This window comes from Histomonas meleagridis (genome assembly GCF_020186115.1).
Source record: "Histomonas meleagridis strain 2922-C6/04-10x chromosome Unknown contig_14, whole genome shotgun sequence".
Lineage (NCBI taxonomy): Eukaryota > Parabasalia > Tritrichomonadida > Dientamoebidae > Histomonas > Histomonas meleagridis.
The window spans coordinates 195,433-220,069 of NW_027150770.1; the positions used below are offsets into that span (position 1 = coordinate 195,433).

At 27.2% G+C, this 24,637-nt stretch overlaps 3 protein-coding genes across 3 annotated transcripts; 1 reads left to right on the plus strand and 2 right to left on the minus strand.

Annotated features, from left to right (window-relative positions):
* Window positions 1-12,063: 12,063 nt before the first annotated feature.
* Window positions 12,064-12,672, plus strand: GO595_001407 (Ras family protein; the record flags this gene model as incomplete). Its single annotated transcript, XM_067914202.1, has 1 exon — window positions 12,064-12,672. The coding sequence occupies one exon, from the start codon at window positions 12,064-12,066 to the stop codon at window positions 12,670-12,672; it is 609 nt and encodes a 202-aa protein (XP_067778399.1).
* Window positions 12,673-16,079: 3,407 nt separating this feature from the next.
* On the minus strand, window positions 16,080-18,077 carry GO595_001408 (putative adenylyl cyclase-associated protein; the record flags this gene model as incomplete). Its single annotated transcript, XM_067914204.1, has 2 exons — window positions 16,080-16,467; window positions 16,825-18,077. The coding sequence occupies 2 exons, from the start codon at window positions 18,075-18,077 to the stop codon at window positions 16,080-16,082; spliced, it is 1,641 nt and encodes a 546-aa protein (XP_067778400.1).
* Window positions 18,078-19,518: 1,441 nt separating this feature from the next.
* On the minus strand, window positions 19,519-21,720 carry GO595_001409 (uncharacterized protein; the record flags this gene model as incomplete). Its single annotated transcript, XM_067914205.1, has 1 exon — window positions 19,519-21,720. One exon carries the CDS (start codon window positions 21,718-21,720, stop codon window positions 19,519-19,521), a length of 2,202 nt encoding a protein of 733 aa, XP_067778401.1.
* Between the last annotated feature and the right edge of the window lie 2,917 nt (window positions 21,721-24,637).

The window sequence follows — 24,637 nt, forward strand, 5'->3', positions numbered from 1 at the left end:
AATTTGATTCATTTTTATAAAGAAATTCGGTGATATTTTATTAATTTTTTTATAAATCTTTTTATTTTGTGGAAGTTGTAAAAGATAATTAACAATATTTTGTAAATGATCAAATCGTTTTACAAATGGATAAGATTTTATATCTTCTGCTAATGTTATATGCTGAGAAAACATTTTTGTTACATTTCCTATCAAATCAATACTTATGAAATGAAACATTTTTGCAACAAAATTATGCGAAGCTATAAAAAGTTGTATAACGTTTAAAGGTGTTACTAAACTTGTTGGTTGAAAAATATTCTTTATGCATTCATAAAGTTCAATTATTACTTCTTTATCATGTAAATATTTTTCTCCTAAATATACCCATGTTAATTTATCAGAAATACATCCAAAATGTTTCATTAAATCATTAAGTGGTCTTCGAATATATGTTAAATCAATACCCATATTTTTTATCAACAAATCTTTAATAACAAATTTTTTAGAATTTAAATCATTAAGTAATGATTTAGAAGAAAAGTTATGGCAATTAAAGAAACAGAAAAGTTCATCAATTACATATACCATCTCTTGAAGTATTTCTAATTCAGGGTAAATTCTCTTAAATGCTTCAATACCTGAAATTCCTTTAATTTTTTTATATTCATAATCAAATCCTCCAAACATTAATGAATTTGAACTTTTGGTTACATAACAATGAGTTCTTTTTGCAAAACTCTTAAGAGGTTTACAGCTTTTGATTTTATGTGTAGGATAATTAGGATTCATCTTTGTGATAATGAAATCAAGTTTTTTAATGGATTCAGCGGAAAGAATTTCATAGATTTTTAATTTTTCATTGATGAAATGACAGATAATTTTAACATAAAACAAAAACTTTCTTTCATTAATTCCAATGCTTTCAACATTGTTAATAAATATACATATATACAATATAATCATTTAGTAATGTGAATTGTTGAATAATTATTATATATTATGATCATTTCCAGAAATAAAACGGATGATTAATTGAATTTTCTATCCTAAAAAAGTAGTTTAATTTTATGATATCTGTTTTTTTATGAGAAAAATTGATTTTTTTTTTAAACATATATGTTTGGGAGATTTTAATAATATTAATAAAATATAACCATAAGCATTGAAACATTAAATAAATATTTTTGAATTTAACGTTTATTGACTTTTACTAATGAAGTCCTCTAAGTATTCTATTATTTTTGTATAATCATTTCTATGTGCAATCATAAGTGCTGAAACAAACAATTTAAATAATTTCCAAATATTGTATTGAAATTCGAAATTATTAAAATAATTTTTGAATTAAACAAATAAACATCTCTCGCATATACATTAATACCTTTATGGGCAAGAAGTAATTGAACTATATTTGTAAAACCTTGATGAGATGCCCACATAAGTGCAGTCCAAAATAACATAAATAATTTCCAAACATTATTTTGAAACATCAAATTAATAGAACTAATAAATATCTTTAGCATTTATATCAATATCTTTTTGTTCAAGAAGTAATTTAACCATATCTGTATTACCATTATAAGAAGCCAATAGAAGTGCAGTCAAAAATAATTTAAATAATTACCAAGTATTATTTTTAAATATGAAATTATAAAAACAAATTTCTCTATAATTGACATTAATATTATACTTTAGAATATATTTTATTATCTCAATATTTCGGACATTCATACATAAAAACAAAATATTATGAGGCAAGCGATTTGGGTGAAAAAGATATAAAAAATATAATTTCTCAGTTTGTACTATTTTAGAAATAACATCCCCAAACTTAAGTCTATTTTCAATCAAAAATGAAAAAATATCATAATTATTATAACAAATTCATTTCATTCCTAATTCCTTTAAATTATTATCAATTTTATTTTCATAAAAATATTTCAAGATATCATTTCGATGAAACATAATTGCTGTTTCATATGCATCTTTAAATGATGAATGATTTTGCTCACATAAATGAATAATTTCTTCATTTCCACCTGCAACAGCATATTTACCTGTATCATTTACATTTGCATTATTCATAAGTAAATATTTAAAACATTTAACTGAAGAAAAAAATGCTGCATAATCAATTAATGTAACATTCTTTTGATTAATAAATGAACATCTTTCATAATATGATGGTTCTATTGTTTGATCAAAATCAAAATTTGATTGTGATGATATTTCTTGAAGTTTTTCTATATCATCATTTCGAATTATTTTTGCAATTTCTTTTGGATTATGACCTTCTCTAATTAATTGCTTATGAAGTTCAGGATTATTCTTTGGTAGTGCTTTGTAATTTTTATGAAAATAATATTCAAACATATATTCAAGAAAGTAATGGGATTCTTGTGTATTTTTTTCATGAAGAAATTGTGAAAACACATTAAAAATTTCTGGTTTAATTTTGGTATGTATTTCAAAAGCTTCAATTCCTTTAATTAAATTTAAATATATTTCAATATCAAAATCATTAATTCTTATAACACATAATGAATATATAATTTGACTTATAAAAGTATTAAAAAGTAATGGCATGTTTTTGTTAAAATTGTTGATTAATGAATTTAATGATTTGGTAAAATTTTCTTTCTTTAAATCAATAATTTTTTGCTAATAAATGAAAGCTTTTTTAACTCGTCTTCAATTTTTGTATTTGTTTTTTTTTCCTTGTTTTTCATGAATTTGACAAAAAGTGACAAATCATTTGATAAAAAAGGAATAACAAAATTTATTCTTTAAGATTTTTTAAAAATAACCATATACATATAACCCACAAGAATCATTTTTTATTAACTAGAGACGCGGAGTAGAAAAATAAAATTGATATATGCAATTCATTTACTATAACATTTGTCTTGTTTGAAAATATAAGCTATGATATAGAAAATAAAAAACACAAAGTATGGTAATCATTATAATGTTGAAAAAAATTAAAAATATTTATCATATTGCGTTAGTGTGGATGTTTTTGTAAATTGACCAAATATGTATACAAAAAGTTTTTATTAGCAAAACTCAGTAAACAAAACCCTGGAATTTTTGTTATGATAATGTAATTTTTGGGGATTCAAGTATGCTTCACCTTATTTTCTTTTTATTAAATATTTTTATAAAAGTTATTTAATTTATGATAAAAATAAACAAAATTTCAAAATATTTTTGATATTGATGATTATATTTTTTGTTAACACAAAGCAATCATATGAAGCAGAGACAAAAACACTCACAGTTTTAATGGCATTGGTGATAATGCATTTTACAAATGTACAGTACTTGAAACAAGAACTTTAGAAAAAAATTTGAATATTCAAATTATGAAAATGATGGCATTTTATATGCTAAAGAAATTACACGAATCATTAGTTATCTGAATGAGAAAAGTAAAACATTTACAATTCCTAATTGAATTTCTATTATGAATAATACTTTTGCTTATTGTAATGATTTCGAAACAATTTTTATTGATGAAAATGTTCATTATATTAATTCTTGTCCATTTCTTAATTACCAATATTACAATTCGTTGTGATATTAATTAATATCACATAATTTACTCCTAAATCATTGTATACCACATTTCTGATGAGTAATTCATCCATGTGTCAAATCATTTTCAACTTTTACAAATGCTAAATTTGTTTTAATGTCATTTTGTATTAAATCAAGGCTTCTATCTAAGTACTGAAAACAAACATTCAAATTTATAATAAAAACAAATATTTATGCATAAAAATATTTTTTTCTTGGTGATCTAGCAGTTTTTGGTATTGAAATCTTTGCATTTTCTATATTTTCCTTAACGATATTTCTTTTCACCGCATTATTTCTTTTCAGAGATTCCGGCGTAGACAAATCAATTCTTCCACCGCAAACCTTTGGCGGCATATATTTAGGAATTCTCCCAATTAAGTCATATTTAAATTGAACTTCTAAAGTATCGATAATTAATTGTGCCTTCATTACTTTACCATAAATTTTCGGACTAAACAAAACATCAAAAGGCATTTCATCAACAAAAGGCTCAATAAAACCTTTCGAACTCGAAATAGAGAACTCAGATGAAGAACCATTTACTAGATAAGCATGAAAAGGAGTTTTCTCATCGAACTCATCAACGATTTTAGGTTTATATTTTATTATTTTATCGAGCGAACATTCCAAAATTATATTTTGTAATGGCTCAGAACTTTCTATTTGAAGTTTCACATTAAATTTCCAACTTTGTTCTAAAGGGTTTTTAATGATTATAATTAAGAATGTATTCATTGGACGTTTTGGATAATATTTAATTTGAAGATTTATATATTTGTTATTATTTTCATTTTTTATTATATTAATCGGAAATATGTTTAAATATTTCGAAACAAATTCAAATCCTTTTTGATATTGAACAATAATTTTATATTCCGAAATTTTATAATTTTCTTTTTCGCCTATTAAAAATAAAGAAATTTCTTTTTGTATCTTCTGATAACTCATTCCATAAATAATTTTTTGATTTTTCGTATTTAATGAATTACAAATTCCAATTATCGGATACACCCATTGAATATCATTATATGTTACAATAATATTCGATTTAAATTCGCCATTAAAAGGTGGCAAAAATGAAATTTGTATTTCATTTGTATCTCCATAATTAGTTAAAGAGAATTTTTTCCGTGATAATAAATTAAAAACATTTTGATTTGCTTTTTCATTATTTAAAGTTATAGAAAATTGTGCGGGAAAATAAAACGGATTTATAAATTCGATTATACCAATTGAAGTTTTATTTATATTTGTTTCGATTGTTAATGGCAATTGTATTGGCGGTGGTTTACCTATGCCAATAACTTTATAAAGATATTCGCCAAGTTCGTCTGATTTAAATTTAATATTTGCGATTTCGTTTTTACCTATAGTTGTTGGGTTATAACGAATTTCGATTTGTTTAATTTCGTTTTCTTTTAATTCAAATGTTTGACTTATTATAACTTGGAAATTTATTGAGTTATCATTTTCAACAATAAATTTTATTGTTTTAGTGAATATGTTTTCTAACGTAATAAAAATACTTGTGATTTTTCCAATTGGACATGAAATTTTATTTAGAATTTCAGGTTCAGATTTATTAACATTTATATTTAAATTATAAATATATTCTCCAATAATATCATTATAAAATGATATCGTAGAAATTCGATTTCTTTGTTCAATTAAAGGTGAAAATATTAAATTATATACGAATGATGAATTTGCTGGAATTAAAATTTTCTTTTCACCAAATAAATCATCATCAGAAAAAGTGACACCGAAGTTAACGTTCTTTGACGATGTGTTTTTCAATGGTATTTGAATTGTGATCGTTTTCCTTGCAATTGCATTTATTTCAATAGTTTCTTGTGCAGTCGGTTCTTCAATATAACATTCGATAATATACCAACAATAAATTTTAGTTTCTGGATCAATAAATGTTAAAGTTCCTATAGATATCCCACTTCTTAAAGAAAATATAACAAAAGGAAATTGTTTATACTTGTTATTATCAAATGTTAAAGTTTTCGAACATTCGATAATTGGAATTGTTGATTTAACATCAACAGTTTTATTATATACAAAAGAAGGAACATTAATTTTATGTATATATTTCTCATGAGCTTTACAATGTATAACAATTTTATCTATAGCTTCTGGCTCAGAAACATTAGCTAAAAGATGATATTTAATTGTCGCTTCTTTTGTTGTGTTTGTAATGATTAAATCAGCTTCATGTTTACCGATTTTATAAGTTTTGAAACGTAATATTAAATTATATTCATTTAATGGTTCAATTACAAATGTTTGTGGTACATAAAATTCATGATCTCCATTAATGTTAGTTTTATAACGCCAAATATTATTCGAAGGGTTTTTTATTGGAATTTTTTGTTCAACAGTTTTTCCGGAAATTGTTTCGAATAAAATATCAAATTTTTTAGTAATTGGAATCGCTATTCCGATTAATGAATAAATTCTTATATCAAACTCAGAAGTCAAAATGATTTTTATTGGATATTCGCCAGGTTTTAATGGCTTAAAAGTTAACAAAAAAGAATTTTCTTTATTTTTAAATATTTCGATTTCTTTTGGGAATATAAAATGTTGCGATGAAATTTCACTATTAAATTTTAATGAGTTAAATGACTTTAAATAAATACTTTTAAGATCTTGTTCAGTTAAATTAATTAAATTATTTAATTTTCGATCACTAATGAAAAATGTTATGTTTTTCGACTTTTGATATGAATAAGAAAGTGAATGAATTAATTTCTGATTAATTATATCAATTGGTATATTAACATTTAATCTTTGTTGAGCTTCAACTTTTATTGAAGTTTTAATTGTTATTGGTTTCGGTAAATTCGATTTTCCAATTATTTCATATATAAATTCATTGTTTTCGGATCGAAATAATATAACACAACGAAATGTTCCAACTGAAATTGGATTAAACTCAATGTCGATTGATGATTTTATAGGAATTTCAATTTCTTTAGATCGTATTATAAATGTTTGATGATTTTTAATATAATCATCAAAAGTTATAAATTCATTTTTTATTTCATTTTGATCATTTAATATTTCATTAATTTGATCATTTATAGTTAAAATTGGTAAAACTTTTTTACCATTTATATCATTAATTTTTATTGCATTTGAAAATATTTCAAATTTATCATTTATATTAAATATGTTATCAATGTTTAAAGTCGTTTTTATAGGTTCATAAAGAAATGTTTGAATTTCAAATGTTTTCGAAGAAGATTTAACAGAAACATTTGAAATTAATTTGACGACAATTATCGATGCGAAAATTGGTCTTTTAGATTGTTGCGAGTTAACATTTTTAGGCTTTTCAGGTTTTAATATTAAAATTGCTTTTTCGGATATTAAAAAATTTGGTTTATATTCGATTTGAAATTCCAATTTTTGATTTGGCTCAAGTTTAATATATTCGTTTATATATTTAAAATTATTTGATCCGATAATATTTGCATGATAAATTATTTCTTTTTTTGAAGGATTTGCGATTTGTAATGATTGAGTTGTTTTTTCATTTAAAAAAGAATCGAAATTAATTATCATCGAAGGTATTAATTGAGGTAAAACTTGATATAATTGGAAATATATTATAATTAAAATTATTTGATTTCCATTTATTATATCATTTTCATTTATTGGTATATGTAAATCAATTTCATTAATTGTAGAAATTATATCTTTAATTTCTTTATTAGGAATATGACTTTGGACAATCGATTTTATAATTTCTAATGAATTTAATTCTTTAAAATCCATAAAAATTTTTGGGTTTTCATAATTAATATGATTATAATGTATATTAATCCATTTTAATAATGTTAATTCTGATGAGTTATAAATATTCGATGTATAATTTTTAATTATATTATTATAAATTTGATCATTCACATTTTCTTTTATAGTTTTTAATGCATTTTGAATTCCTGGTAACGAATTCATTTTATTAGTTAAAACTTTTGGTAAAAAGAAAACTTTAAATAATTGTAACATTAAAAATGTATAAGATTCTAAACTTACAATTTCATATAATTGTTCAACAATTTCAAGTTGTTGATATAATACTGTCTTAAAACAATATGAAGATTTAATATCATTTACATCATCAATTTCTTCAATATTTGGATAATTAAATTCGATTCCTAACATTTTCGATATAATTTTTTGTTCATGATATTTCATAAATTGTATTTTGTCAAGTAAAAATTCGGGTCTAATTTCAGCCACTTTTAAACCTAATTCAGTTAATGTATGTAATATATTTAAATGTAATATAAATGGATCTTCTGATTTTTGTATTTTTTGTTGTTCGATTGTTAAGTTATTAATCATATCAATAAGAATTTTTCCATTAGAATTTACTATATCTTCAGGAAATGATTCAATTGGATATGATAAAACTTGATTATTTAAAAATCGCTTTAAGAAATCAGCAGTTTCTTTAGATGTTTGACCTTTTAAGTCTTGAATTTCTAATAAATCATTTTCAGATATAAATTTGGCAAGAAATTCTAAATTATCGAAATTTTGATGATCAAATTTTGCGATAATTGAATTATTTGTATTATGAATCGAATATTTATTTAATGAAATAAATGGATAAAGTGTAAATATGGAATTATCAGTAGTTATTGATACAATAAATTTATATGAATTCCCAAAATCATCTAAAATCGCTATAACTGTTGAAAAAGAAATTGGTTTATTCGATTGAAATGTAATTGTAATTGGTAATTTTTCGATGTTTTTCATTTCTTGGCCATTAGGGAATAATACTTTAATAGGAAAAACATTTTCTAATACAGGAATTTGCGCATAAATTTTTGTATTAGAAAATGAAGTATTAAATATATAAATCGTTTTAGATAATGTTACACCTAATGGCATTATAGGGAAAAACAAATAATCAACTGAAGTTTTAAATAGTTTCGATGTTCCAACGCCGCATAATTGAATTTCATTTTTTATTTCTTTTTTATCATATGTTTTAATATGAAGAATTAAATTACATTTATAAGTTTGCACATTTCTTGGTTTAAATAATATGAAATTCTTTAATTCCATTCCATACTTAATAATACCCTCAGTTTTATCTATCGAAAAATCCGACGAATTTAACTCAAACTTAAACTCAATATCATTTGTTGATTCATTTGTTAAGATTAACTCTTTAATAATAGGTCGAACATAAGGATTTGAATCCTTAAAAATTGGAGTAGTACCAAAATATATTGAATTTGTAGATAATTTTAATGGCGAATGTATTATTTGTTTTGATTTTATTTCATTTGTTTTATTATCGTTAATTATATTTTTATTAATATTTTCATTTTCATTAGAAATTATTTCTGTTTCGCCAAATATATTAAATTCAATTGGATTCGTTCCAGATAAATTTATTTGAATTGTTTTATTGAATTTTCCTGGTTTATTACGTAGAACAGTAATAATTAAATTCCTAGAATCGCCAGAATTAATTCGACCGTTAATTGGTGTTATTAAAATATTTTCATTTTTTAATTGTGTATAATTTATTATATTAAAAAATCCAAAACTTTTACCTTTATTTTTCATTATAATTTTCATTGACTTATTAATGCCAATTGAAAACAATCCGAAATTTAATGTTTTCTTGTTTAACTTTATTAAAGGTTTATCAATATTACCAATTAACTTAATATTATACTTTGATCCTCCTTTTATATTTAATGTAACAGTTTCTTCCGAATGTGTTAAGTTTAATGGTGAATAAGTTATAATAAATGTTTTCGAACTTTGTGGTGAAACAAAACCATTTGAACAATCGATTTTAAATTCATTTAAATCGAACTTTTCCCAATTAAAATACGCAATAGAATTTGATTTATTTTGTATAACTATTGGCTCTTGTATATACGATTGGAAGCTTTCATCATTAAACTTAAATTCGATTAAAGTTTTCGATATATTTATCTCAATTGGAATAACTTTCACAGATATATTTAAGTATTGAATTGTTTTATTAATTTTATATTTAATTTTTTCATTAAAATTTTTCGGATTTTCCGTAGAAAAAATGATATTAAAAATTGCGACTTGCATTGGTGGTATTACTTGTGATTTTGGATAACTATTTTTAATTTCAAGGAATTCGTCAAAATCAAATTCAACAAATACATATTGATTAAGTTTATTTTGTATTACGAATTCTTTTGTTTCTTTAGAAAGAACTGAAACTAAACCAAAATTTAATGTTTGACATGAAGTAATTATTTGAAGTAATTGAACAGGCGTTAATTGTTTTACGCAATCATTAATTTCAGGTAAAGTTGTTGGTTTATTTTTAAGTTTTAATGGTTCATTAAATATTTTTATATTTTGAGTTTTATTATTTTTTAATGTAATTAATCCAAGTTTTTGAGGATTTTGTATGAACAAACTATTATTAAAATTCGGTATTTTCGGATCTGATGGAATTAATGTTTCGTTTTGTGATATTTCATTATATTCGGGATTTAATTTTTCTTTCATTTCTTGATTAATCATTTGTTTAATATCATCTTTATCGAAATGAATTCCATTTTCTTGTGATTTCAATTTAATTGTTTTGATTACATTTGTTTTGATTTCTTTTTTCGTTAAAATTTCTTTTCGATTTTCTGCAGAATCTGTAATATATTGATCAAACATTTTCCTTAATTTTGATTTATGTTGTAACTCATTGATAGAAAGTCCATATCTATTATCATAAGGATGTTCCGCACTATATTTAGCAGATGAATCTATTTCCCATATGTTTTCACGTATAAATTTCTTCGGTGAATCATTATTAAAGATTCCAATTCCGGATACATTTATATACTTTTTTACAATAACATCCGAAAATGAAATATAAATATTTGACTCAAAATCACCAGAATTCTCTGGCAAAAATGTTATTGTTATTGTTTTCTCTCCATTTATAGGAATTATCCCATGTGATGGATTAAATTTAAACATTAAAGTTTTAGAGATTTTAAACGTTAATGGCAAATAAATCGATTTATTATATATTGTTAATGTTTTAGTGGATTTTGTGTTCACTTTTTGATACCCAAAAGTAAAATCAGCTGATGATAATTTACACTTGGGAAAGACTCCAATTCCATTTAATTCTAAGTCAATTGTTTCTTTCGTTTCGATTACTTCAATTATCGAAACTTGATTAAATAAAATTTCGGCGTTTTCATCATCCTGAATTTGTATATTTTGTTGTTGTTTAGGTGGGCAAAAAACAAATGAAATCGACATTTCTTTGTTTGGTGGTATAATTCCTTCGTTCGGAACTGAATAAAATAAAAAATCAGAAAAATTGTATTTTTGTTGAGATGAATTTGGATCAATAAATTTTCGGATGATAAATGTCCTCTTTAAGGGTGATCTGTTTAAAAGTGTAATTTGTATTATTCTCTTTTGACCAAAATAAATATGTCCGAAATCTAATTCTTCAATATTTTTATCATTCATTAGAACACTTAATGAATGATTGTATATATTGGAAATAACGTTAACTTGTTGTTTGTTTTTGTTTTCATCAAAAACATTAATAAAAAAAGAATGTTTTTTTTCTGGTTTTGTTGGTTGGAAAATAAAACCAATTTCGCAATCATGATCAGGTAAAACTTGCCCTGAAGTACACTTTAAAACAACATATGGATTATTGCATTCAACTTTGAAGTTTAGTGGAATTGTACCATTATTGATTATTTCAAATGAAGAAGATGTTTGTTGGTTAATTGTTATTGCTCCTAAATTTATAATATTTGTTGATAATGCTAATTGGGGTGTAGGAAATGTGACTATAATAGGTATTTTTTCAATTGATTCTTCGCTTTTGATTATCAAAAAATCTTCAATTTGTTTGATTTTTCCACAGTTAAAAGAAACTATTACTTGAGTAGTAAGTCCTGATGGTATTCTGTTAGATTTATTATTTGTTTGTACTGTAAATAAAGAATTTTGCGGAACTGAAAATCTTAGAGATAAACTTTTTTTGCTAATATTTCTTACTGAAACTTGAATTGATTTCCTTTCCCCTACATTTAAGTTGTTAAAAATAATAGGGTTTGGAAAAACTTCAAGTTTATAAGATTTCATCTAAGTACGTTATTTTTTGTTTTCGTGTTTCTCCTAAAAAAACTTCATTTATGACCTATTTATACCATTTGTACACTTGTCACAAAAATCATTGAAATAATTTTATAACTTATATCTTTAATAACTTCCTGGAAGAAAATTATATTTAATCAATTGAAAGTTTATTCATTTGTAATCCAAATTTTACTTAAAAAATACGGTGAGCATGATGAAGCATGAAGTCTAACTTGAAAGTAACTTATTGTAATGACTTTGAAGTCATTTTTTCCCCAAGGAAAAAATAAACGGGCATTTTTTGTGACGATAAAATTTTGAATACATTTTTGTACAAAGTAAAGTATTCAATCAGAAAAAATGCAATCAGAAGAATCGTCAAATGGATATAAAGTTGTTGTAGTTGGTAGTTCTGGAGTTGGTAAATCTGCCATGGTGCAGAATTTGATTACTGGTAGTTTCCGTGAGGAAGAACAGCCAACAATTGGCGTAGAATTCAGACCATTTATGATTCAAGTCGAAAACGAAAATGTTAGACTGCAAATTTGGGACACCGCTGGACAAGAGCGTTTTCGTTCTGTTTCAAAAGCATACTTTCGAAATGCATTTGGTGGATTATTAGTTTTTGATATTACTGATAGAGATAGTTTTGATGATTTGATAAACTGGCTGAATGATATGCGACAGCTGTGCACACCAAATGCCTCTATAATTTTAATAGGAAATAAAGCAGATCTTGAAGATGATAGAGTTATAAGCGAAAAAGAAGCAAGTTCATATGCAGAAAGATATAATTTAAGTTACATTGAAACATCTGCCAAAAATGGTAAAAACATACGAGAAACATTTGTTCGACTTGGAACAGAAATTGTTCACAAAATTAAATCTGGCGAAATTTCTTTCCCAAAAAACTTTGAAAAACCATTAATCACACAAACAGAGCATTCAGGAAATAGTTCTTGTTGCTGATGGAAACACTTTTTTGTAAACTATTTATTCATACATATAAATTCTTTTTAAATATTAAAATGATTTGTTTATTTGTGTAATATATTTATATATAACTAAAAATTATAAAATTCACTTTACTGACATTGTAAAAAACATCACTACAAACTTAAAAATTTTTACAAACAACTGCTGGTACTATTGTACTTCAGCGATTCTTGTTAAGAATGATTCTTAGCTATGTTGGATGGTTTCATTGTTTTATTGTTTTTTGTAACCATTTGGGGCGCCCTATTGTCAAACTGATTTTCAACACAAGCAATTGGGCATTTTTTCTTTAAACAAGGAAATTTTTTCTTCATCTTTGAATATTCAAAAATTGATTAAGACAAGGAATTTTAATATGTAACTCAAAAGGATAATATCTGATTTAAAAGAAAAAAAAAATTGATTTTACCTACTTACTTAAGAATTTATTGATTTGGTGTTTAAGACATTGATTCATATTATCATTTTACAATTGTTACATCAAATTGAAATGAATTGGTAAATGTATTTGATTTAGTGAATGTATTAGAGTTCGTAAAAGTGTTTGTTGGATCTGGAATCCATGTAATTGATTTTACTTTAGTAAGTGACAATGTGTGAGTAGTTGAAATGGTGAGTATAAATGAAACAGTGGGTGAATACAATTGAATTAGTGTTGGCAACAATGATCGAGAATTTGTTTGTGATAATGTTGTTATGGGTTTCAGTGTTTGTGATCGAGTTAATGAGTTTTTATATGTAAGAGATCGAGATAAAGTAGGAAATACCGATTGTGACATGTTGATGTCCTGGAAAGTGTGTTGGCGTTTGACAGTGTTTGCATCTGAGATGGAGACAACGTGTTTGAAGTGACGCGAGTTGTAGAAGAAGAATGACTGAGTGTGAAAGAAAATGTATTTGTTACAGAGATTGTAATTGATTGAGATGATGTTACACTTCCTGTTCAGTATTTTGTGTATGTTTCAGACGTAGTTTGAACGATAAATAGGAACATACCACCTGTAATATATGATGAAGAAATCAATGTATAACATGATGTGTACTTGCATATACAAATAACATATATTGTATTATACCCATTTATCTGTTTCTTTTTGGGCTAGATTATAAAATTCTTTTTCGACATTAACAACATTTTCTTCATCAGAAAAAGAGTTTTCTTTATATGAATTTTGTGGTTGTTGTGAAGTTTATGTTTTGCCGTTTCGAAACACATAAATGATAATTCCGACTATCAACAAAATCACTACAGCTGATGCGCATATTATTCCTATTAATAGTTTTGATGATATGCCATTGTTGTTATTATTTTGATTATAGAAATTTAAATATGTGTAATAACTATATTCAGAGGGATACTGTGCAAAAATGTAATTATAAGTTATAAATTTTGTAGTAATATATGTTAAAACGGAATCAATTATAGTTAATTTATAAGTATTTATCATATATAATGAAATAGTTAAAGAATGAGAAACAGAATAAGAATATATTAATGTTAAAGAATATGTTAATCCATTCGATAACATACTTGTAATTGAATTAAAATTGGTAAATTCATTTGATTTAGTGAATGTATTTGTTGGTTTCGTCAAATTAATGGTATAACTATAAGTCCAAGCAGGTTCAAGCTCGGCGTTGCTAAGCTTTGAGATGAAAGTGATTCCGTTTATCAATGCTGTAACCTCCATATTGCTAGCTTTTTGTGGGATAACATGTAATGTATATACCCTTTGACTTGATGTATTATTAGAATAGAATGCATTTGTAAAATCATATTGATAATTAGTATTTTCATTTTCATCGACAGTGATATTACATGTGTAAATATTAAATGTTCCTTTGTGTCTCAGACCACTGATAAAAAATTTACAATCTGATTGGTAATCATTAAGTTCAATCGTGATTTCAAGTGTTGACATTATCCTAATCAAATCAACACTATAAATTTCAGATGTAGAAGAAGAAACACTTGTATTACCAGCAAAGATGTCTATATTAGTTATTTTAGTATTAATGTCTTTTTCACCTTGTTCATTAATCCTAAAATATGGATAGAATACATTAAGAATGAATGTTTCATTTTCATCTTTAAAAAATATATTTGTTTGTAATTTATTATCATTTAAAGTGCAATTCATATTTTGATAATTTTGAATGTTATGTTGCAGAGGAAGAAATACTTCATACTTAGTAAGCGCTCTTTTGTTTGTCTCTCTAGAACGAAAATTTTCTAACTTATTGATTTTTAAGAATTGAAAAAAATCTTTTGATATTTTATTAAAACTTTGCTGTATGAAATCTAATTTATCATGATAGGCTTATTCTAAATAGTATTGCAAATGCATATGCTTGGGATGTAACTCAACTTGAAATTTGCTTGCCACTTTTTCTTAGGGAGTTGCATATTTTTCTTTTTGAGCGTCCCACGAAGCGGTTAAAACAAATTTGTGAGGACTTGAATTTGACTTTTGAATTTGAAGTTATCAATTTTCAAGTCGAAAATTAACCGCAAATATCCGACCGTTAAAAAAAATAAATACTAAATTATTGAGTAGTTTATACGTTCAAAACCCACCAAAAGCAAACAACAACAATAAATCAGAAAGCTCAAAACGAATGGGAAACATTTACAACGCTCAAAAACACAATCACTGGTTTGAATATCGGTAAATTTGCTCAATCAGCAAATTATATTACCACCAACTTCCATAAAGAATATCCAATATCTTATGATATCATAATAAGCCGAATGATATATACATCTCTTTTGATTAATAATAATTTTAATATATATTTGAGATTATTACAAGAAATTGAAAAATATGAAGTAAACAATAAAATCAACACAAAAATAGTCAATTTATTTTCTCAATTTCTACTCAAAGAAAACACACAAGAATCATTTTATTTACTTAATTACATGATTAAGTATAATTTACTTGAATCAAAAATCATTCAAAATATATGTGAACCATTTTTTGTTCATATTAATCAAGATAAATTAGTTAGATATAAATATTTTTGGGAGCTTCATCAGCAATATGTTAAAGAAGGGCATAATCCAAAAGAAATTGCAAAAATAATTCGAAATGATGATATAGAAAAACTTCAAGAAATATCATCTCAAAATGATTTTGATTTTGATCAAACAATAGAACCATCACTTTATGAAAGATGTTCATTTATTAATCAAAAGAATGTTACATTAATTGATTATGCAGCATTTTTTTCTTCAGTTAAATGTTTTACATATTTACTTAAGAATGGTGCAAATGTAAATAAAACAGGTAAATATGCTGTTGCAGGTGGAAATGAAGAAATTATTCATTTATGTGAGCAAAATCATTCATCATTTAAAGATGCATATGAAACAGCAATTATGTTTCATTACTTTCAGCATTCTCTTTGTTTTCTTCTTCTTCTTTCGGAGCTTCTTCGTTTGGCGCAGATTGTGCTTCACCTGTGAAAGAAAATGCAGATGGTTGTTCTGGCAAATCTGTTGGTTGTACATTTTCAATTGATTCATAAAAACGAACAGCAGCAGAACGAAGCGATACTTGTGGTGCAGACCTAAGGCGTTGGACTTCACCCTTTACATGCTCCACGGTTCCGATTCCAAACTTTTGGCCGAAAATTTCAAGACCATAGATAACTCTAACCTTAGCCTTCCACTCAGCACTGTTTAAGCCAGCGGTTAACTCAACAAGAGACTCAGGAACAATAAAAGCTTCGAATGCATTAATTTCGCCATTTGTTGGAAGTGCTCTACTGCCATGATTTTGAGGGATTTGGAAGCTGGGTTTTCCAAAGACTGTTTAGAACTTCTGTTCTGGAATTTGATTTGATGGCTTCTTTTTAGACCATGAAAAATCTGCTTCAATTCGTTGTCGTGTTTGAAGATTTTGATATTTTTGAGGTTGTTGATACTGGTTTAATGTCTCTTTCGAATTGTATACTTTATCGAAAGGTAAAACAACGATCAATAAAGTATACAATATAACCGTCGGTGTCCAACTTTATGTGAAGGAAATGCACCCAATCGACTTTTCAGGTAGATTTCGATTCATACAAAAGAAGTGGACTTGCGAATATTGTGCAAAATGATTAATGAGGTCTTTTTACTCGTGAACGTAGACTTCGTGGACAAGCTTGCGGTCGACCAAGTGAACCTTAATTTGTTCAGGAACAGGGAATTCGATCATGTTGCCTTCTTCGTTAAGGTCAGGAACCTCAACGTTGAGACCCTGAGAAAGTGCTGTAGTGATTTGGCACTCGATGGACTTCTCTGAAAGGTTGATTTGAACGCCATCGCATTTATCGATTGTGACTGTCTTGCAATTACCATTGAGCCAAACTGTAGCGCGCTTGCATGATGTGATTTCGCATGTGCCGATGACATCGTTGATGATGAGTGTAACGCGTTCGCAGTTTTGGAATGCAATTGCCTTAACTTTGACTGGGATTTCTAATGTGCAGTTCTTGCATTGGTAGAAGTTGATAATATCTTTCATGGTGATATCGCCTGGGAGTGTTGGGTTCTTGCCATCGAAGTATTCGACGGTGTAGAGACCTTCACGTGCCTTCTTGCAGGATGGTTCCTTGGCTGGTGCCTTCATTGGGATGTTAAGTCCTCCTAATTTGCCGGCAATGCCTCCCTTGGCTGGAGCTGGCTTGGCAGCTGGGGCTGGCTTGGCAGCTGGAGCTGGTTCTGGAGCAGCAGCGGCACCTTTCATGTTGGTTGGTCCTGTTGCCTTTTGTGCACGAACGTTCCACTTGAGACCCATCTTGTGATAATCGTTGATGTAATCTGGAAGGGCTTTGAGGGCTCCAACAAGTCCTTGAACCCACTTCATTTGGTTTTCGTTCTTTCCACGGAATTCCATGGCAATCTTGTTGGTGTAGCATTCAACTGATCCTGTCATTTCTTGAACAAAGGTGATAGCGCTTGGGCCAATTGTAACCCAATCAAAGACGGTAAGGCATTCGTTGACAGCCTTTGCATGGTTGACATGCTTGGTACGATAGTTATCATGAACCCACTTCATACCAGCGCTCTTAACATCGTTGAGTGGCTTAAGAACAACGCTGATGTCATCTGGTTTGTTGAAACGAGCACCGCAGAGGATAAGACGACGAACTTCTTTGAATCCATCAACGACAAATTGTGAAAGTGTAACAAGTTCATCATCGATTGCTTTAGCAGCAGCCATCATTTGTTCCATCTTTGGGTTGACGATTTGATCGTATGCCATGATTTCTGGATATTCTTCGGTTTCTTCATCACCACCAGCAACTGGTCCAGCAACACCGACCTTCTCAAGCTTTGCTGCAACAGCCTCAAGGCGTGCAACAACATCGTTCAATTTCGCCTCCATTGAATAAAGTGAACTGAACCGTCACTTTTTCGATATTGAAAGGGATAATCCTATCAAATTTGTCCCTTTTCACCAACATTTTTACAATAGCGCACAAAAGTTGAAATAATCTTTAAAAAGTGTTGATTGGTCACTTCATTTCTGAATAAAACATTTTTTTGTTCATTTTCTTCTTGTTATTTCCGGAAATTTTTTGATGGTAATTTATTTATCATTTTTGAAATTATTTCGATATTTATATAAAAATATATAAATTAATGCATTCTTCTATTCTTTATATAATAGAAATTTTTTTTTTGTTGGAAGCAAAAATTTAAAAATGTTGTTCGATATGGAATTAAAAAAAAAATTATAATCATATTAACCAATTTAGCAAATAATGATCATTTCAAAATCTTTATAATGTTCTTTAGTACTAAAGAAGGGAGTTCTGATTCAACATTTTTCAAAAGATTTCTTCAAAACAATAATCGGGTAATATATTAATGCTGTTATAATATCAGGTATTTTTAAATTTATTCTGATAAATTTTCAGATATTCTAATTTTATATTTATTTGAATTTAAATTGATTGTAATCGTTATTTACTGTATCGTTTTTGATTGTTTGCTTTATTTCTCTTGTTTACAATTTTTTATCATTTAAAATCTTCTTCATACTCCAAATTTTGTTTCTCTTTGTTTGATCTTGGAAAATATTTGATCTATTGATTGCTGTTTTATCTTTGAAAGGATTGGTCCATTGTATTTTGTTTCCCTTTTTGTTTATTATATTCTTTCCTTAATTTAAAATTTATATTACGATACATATATACCTTATTTTTTAAGTCATTTTTTTCCTTTATTAGCCATATTAGTATCAGTATTATTTTTTTAATCAAATTATTATTAAATTATCAAATTGTTATTTAATTATCACATTGTTATTTAATTTTCACATTGTTATTCACTTTGCATTAATATCATATTGTTATTTAATTGTCACATTGTTATTTAATTATCACATTTTTATTTAATTATCACATTGTTATTTAATTATCACATTGTTATTCACTTTGCATTAATATCACATTGTTATTTAATTATCACATTATTATTCACTTTGCATTAATATCATATTGTTATTTAATTATCACTTTGTTACTCACTTTGCATTAATATCACATTGTTATTTAATTATCACATTGTTATTTAATTATCACATTGTTATTCACTTTGCATTGACATCACATTGTTATTTAATTATCACATTGTTACTCACTTTGCATTGACATCACATTGTTATTTAATTATCACATTGTTATTTAATTATCACATTGTTACTCACTTTGCATTGACATCACATTGTTAATTAATAATGACATTGTTACTCATTTATTTAAATAAAGAATTTTTTAATTTTTTTTATTTTCCACTCGTCCGATTCAATAATTCCTTATTCCTCAAACTTCATGATAAGGAACGAATGAAGCGAAATGCAATTTCATATTTTCGTTCTTTCTATGCGGGTTTTCCATTCTTGCGATTCTAATCTTCTTAATGTTTTGGTATGTGTGCATGTCTATCATTGCCTTGAATGTCTCTCCCTTAGCCATTTCCAATTCCACCGACGTCACCAGCGCCTGGTGCACATTGTTCAACGTTTCCATATCGACTGTGTTATTCTTTGTGAGTTGCAAGAGCAAATATTCATCCATAGAAGTTACTCCGCAATTTAAGTCGATGTTTGCAATCGAAATCGAAGTTGTCTTTAAGTTTGTTTTCTTTTCTTCTTTTCCATTTGGCGATTTATATGTTATGTTTATGTTACGTGTTTTTCCTGTTGCGTTTTTCTCGAAGTCATTTGTTATTACATTTGTCGACCCTATAAATATCGTTGTGATAAATGGTACTATCATTATGTAATGTGGATCTGGATCAGTAAGTTCAAGTTCACATTTCCAGACATTAACATCAACAATATTACGAGCATTAATTAAATAATGTTGAAGACCAAATTGGAATAAATTATTAGGTGAAGGATCAGTGAAATATAAATGACTATCGAATTGGTCATCATTGGATTCTATCAATGGAATCTTAAGTTGTGAATCTTCGTCCATCTTTGGTAAGATAGAATGCGTTATACGGAATAAATGCGATACAAATCGCTTATAAACTGGATCAAATGATGAAATGAACTTAGAGATGATTCCATTGTTATGAATACGCGTGTTCTCAGCTATATCAATAGGAACTAAATAAATGACAAAGTCTAAAATATTAAGGAGTTGAGAGCCTGGACGAATACAACTACAATAAGCATTCAAAAATGATGATAAGAAATAATCATCGCCACATAAACAAATCTTACAGTAAAAAGTGTCAGGTAAACGGTTTTTCAGTATATCGTCTAACGGTTTCAATACTGACAATTCAAAAACTGCTCCAACTGGTGAAGCATAGTAATGATAAGATTCACTGGTCTTGGTGACATAATTACCTGATGGCTCAAAGGTGACTTGTAGTTTGATCGGTTTGATTGGGACAAAGGGTGGATATAAGGTCATTGATCTTTTAGAAGGATCTGGTGTTATGTCTTGTGTAAGACCATACTTCTCTTTGAGCTTAGCAAGGACAGTGGACTTCAATTGAAGTTGAGTATAGAATTCAATGCATTGTTCTGATGTTAAAATCTTGGATGATTTGAAATAGGCTTTGACAAAATACTTAACAAATGATATAATGGATGATTGGAGTGATGTGCTTGGAAGTTCGGAGTACATTGTATTGATGAAAAATTTATCTCCTTGATCAAATACGAGTGGGATATAATTGATTTCTTGGACCATGTCAATCACCCAGTTCAATGTGTTGAAGTAGGCTGCTCCAGGATAAGCGATTTCGTCTTCAATCTTTTTGGTTAATTCAACGGATAAAGTGGAAATGGGATACTGACACCCTAAATATTCTTGAAATTGGGTAACAGCGTTGGGAAGTTTCGATGTATCAAGCCCAGGAAATGTTGACATGACATATTTCAATAAATGGAATAAAAGAAGTTTGGCTTCATGACTCGGTTGGTTATCAAAACTAAGTTGCAGACATGTGTAAACTGTGAAAAATGCGCCATAAACATCATGATTAATGAATCGATGCAATGCTGAAAAATAAAACAATGGAATCGAATATGCTGCCAATGGTATGTTATAAAAGCATACTATGTTTGGGATTATTTCTTGTAAACTCATTGGTTTCATCTGAAGTGCAGGTTTGATAATAGCCAAATAAACAGAATATAAAATGGTATCTTCTGTCGATTCAGTCTGTTCGAATATACTAGACCATGACTGCTCTTGGAATTCCCTTCCATATGAAACTAATAAGTGAGCAATTGTTAACAAATAGCTATTCATCATTTTCTTTAAGGATTTAATTTTTTCTGGAGTTGTTTTCTTGTCGACTAGCTGTGCATAGCATGCGTTAAAACCATTTGTAATTTCACGAAAGTATATTTCAGAAAATTCTATATTGCGAATATTGAACCAAAAATCATTTGATGTCCAAGGAGCGATTTGGTAGTTGAATGCTTTAAGTCCCTCTGTGACTTTGTTGATATTGTTGAGACTTGATAGAAAATCTCCTGTGGACAGCTCCCACTCCATTCAATTACGTAAACGGTTTCAATTTTTTGACGGTTTTAATGAATTTTTGAAGGTTATATTTCTATCGTTTTTCGTGCTTTAGAAATTGAAATGTCAAAAAGTGCTTTCCATTGAAAATTCAAAAGGAATAAACTCCGATACCATGTAATAAGTTCATATGATTGCCAGCGACCATATATACAATCAAATAACAGATTTAAATTTGATATGATGCCGTTAATTTCAATGATAATCAAACCTGTTGTCTGCTGAGTCGCTTCAAAAAGTTTATTCGACATTTTTTTTTGCTTTGTGAAACCTTTTGGCAATTGTTTAAGTAATTTGTGAATATCAAAAATATAAAAATTGTTTTTTTTTTTTTATTATTATTTCCAATTAATTGCATTAAGCAGATCCTATTTATTGTACGAATATTAGAAAGTTTAATATTCATATGAAATATTTCTTGGGACATTTTGGTTTTGCAGCAAATTATTCGGACTTCCTTAAGCAACCAAGTGATAAAATTTGAACACTTTTTTTTAATATTTAACAAAAAAATTCTATGAAACCGTGAATAAACCTTTAACTTCAATATCAAATACCCAGAATAATATCATTTCAAAGGCAATTTAATGGCTAGCAGGTTAAGTGATTTAGTTTCTTGTGGAACATTGGTTGATTTGACACGTCAACGCACTTTTTGGCGCTGAAAATAACCGTTCTGCGGTGACCGTTACGATTCTCCACCTGCCCAGAGAATGAAAGGAATTACTGCAGGGATTCCTATCCCAAACACACAATTTGTCCCTTTTCTTATTCCAAAGAAGGCAAGCTTCAACTATGATTCAATAAGTAAATTAGTTAATAATCCTCCAACAAAAAATTATTTAATATTTGTATTACGTCCGAAAGAAGATGTAATTAGACAAATTGATATACCTAATTTTTGTGTAGAATGTGTTATTGTTCCAAATTTTAGCATTGGCAACTCAGGTGAATATATCAAATTTAAGGAGGTAATTTTTCAAATTTTGATTCAGATAAAAAAAGGCTGTCCATACAATTACAGAAAGTTTCAACTTGCTATAGTTGGGCACAGTCCTGATTTACTTGGTTATTTTCTTGTAAAATGGCTTATTGAAGAATGTAATTACTCCCTTGAAAATGCAATCCAATGTTACCAAAAATCTATCGGCTTTAGTATAACCAAGGAAAAGTATTTTCACTCTCTTGAACAAAATTATGGAAATATTAATGATACAAATAATTTTGAGGATTTAAAAGGAGAATCACAGCCTTTCTATGAATTCTCTCCAATTGAAACATCTACGGTGCCACAATCTGTGTCACCACAACCAAATTTCAATATAAATCAAAATAATCACATTATTTCAAGTCACGAAATAAAATCAATTGTTAACATGTACCTACCCAATTTCAAACAACGTAAATACATAAAAATCACTCGCACAATTATCGATAAATTACGTAAAGAAAATACTGAATATTGTGTAATGCCGCTTCCCAATGGCGAACCATGTTTTTTTTTCTTTGTTGAATCCCATAAAACGTTTCTTATAACTGATTTCCAATATCAAAAACACAAACAATTTAACTCAATTTCACATAACATTTCAGGTAATTCACTTTTTGAGGGAATTATGATCGGTGATGCTATTTATCTAACTGATTTATATTTACATAATAATAAAGATATAAGGAATTTAAAATTTTCCGAGCGGATTCAATCTGCCTATGAGTTTATTACACAAGTTGATTTCCAGGGACAACAAATTGAGTTAATCCATTTTTATAATATATTTGATTTTGAAAAACTTATCAACAAGAAATTCCAATACGAGTTAAAAGGGTGGGTATATACCAAGCCCAACGGGTCTTCTTTTCTCTTTTACAAATGGGAATACAAGAAAGAATTTCCAGTTGCATTATTACATATCGACGTAACTAAAAACAAAGCTTTTGGGCAACTTATTAATGAATCGCGAACATTAGTTGACGCTATTGATTTAGGAGGGTTCACTCCCCAAATGTTCCGTCTGAATGGCATGTTAGTTGATGTTGATGTTAAAATTCCGAACAAAAGCGGAATTTCAACTGGAAGAATCATTGGGAAATCTGAGAGTAAATTACCGTGGGACATTGATAAGTTCCAGAATAACATTTTGGATAATATTCCGCCTGTTGAGTTGAGTAATTTGATAAAAATATCGAAGCCGAATTTTAGAGATTCGTTGTATGGCTTTTGAATCTGTATATTAAATAAAAATAAATTTATAATTTTTCTGTGATTTTATATGAAAAACTGTTTACTCAAAAAAACTTTCAAATTTTGGTTAAAATATAAATTATGCGACCTAAAATGGAAGTTTATTAATGAAAAGACATATGTTTTTATTTTATGTACGGATTACATATTCGTTCTTTATTATATATGGAGTTTTTCATTTTGGGTAAAAATCGAACAAAATGGAGGTGTTGCCAACGTTCTGATTAAATAATCACTTAATATGAAAATTAATGCGAATCTATGGGCAGCAAAAACACTAATTATATAATAAAACATTAATGATTGTAGTATGTTTTACAATATTTTAAATTACTTAACTTGATAATCATAAGCTTTATCATTTCGTCAAATTGTTCGGTGGACATTTTTCACTGCGTCATCTTTATGGAATTGTGGTCTCCACGGGATGACGAAAGGACATTTTTATAATGTGTTGTAATTGCTATGGTTTTTATTTTCAATATAACGCTTTGGTGATGTTGGTAGATTTAAAAAGTTTATTTGCTGAACAAAGAAAATTAAATTCATCAAAAGCGAATCAAATTTAAAATAGTTTTGAGCTTTTGAACGAAACAATTTATAGAAGATATTCAAATAAAAATGTGTCTTTTCGGAATTTAAAAGAAA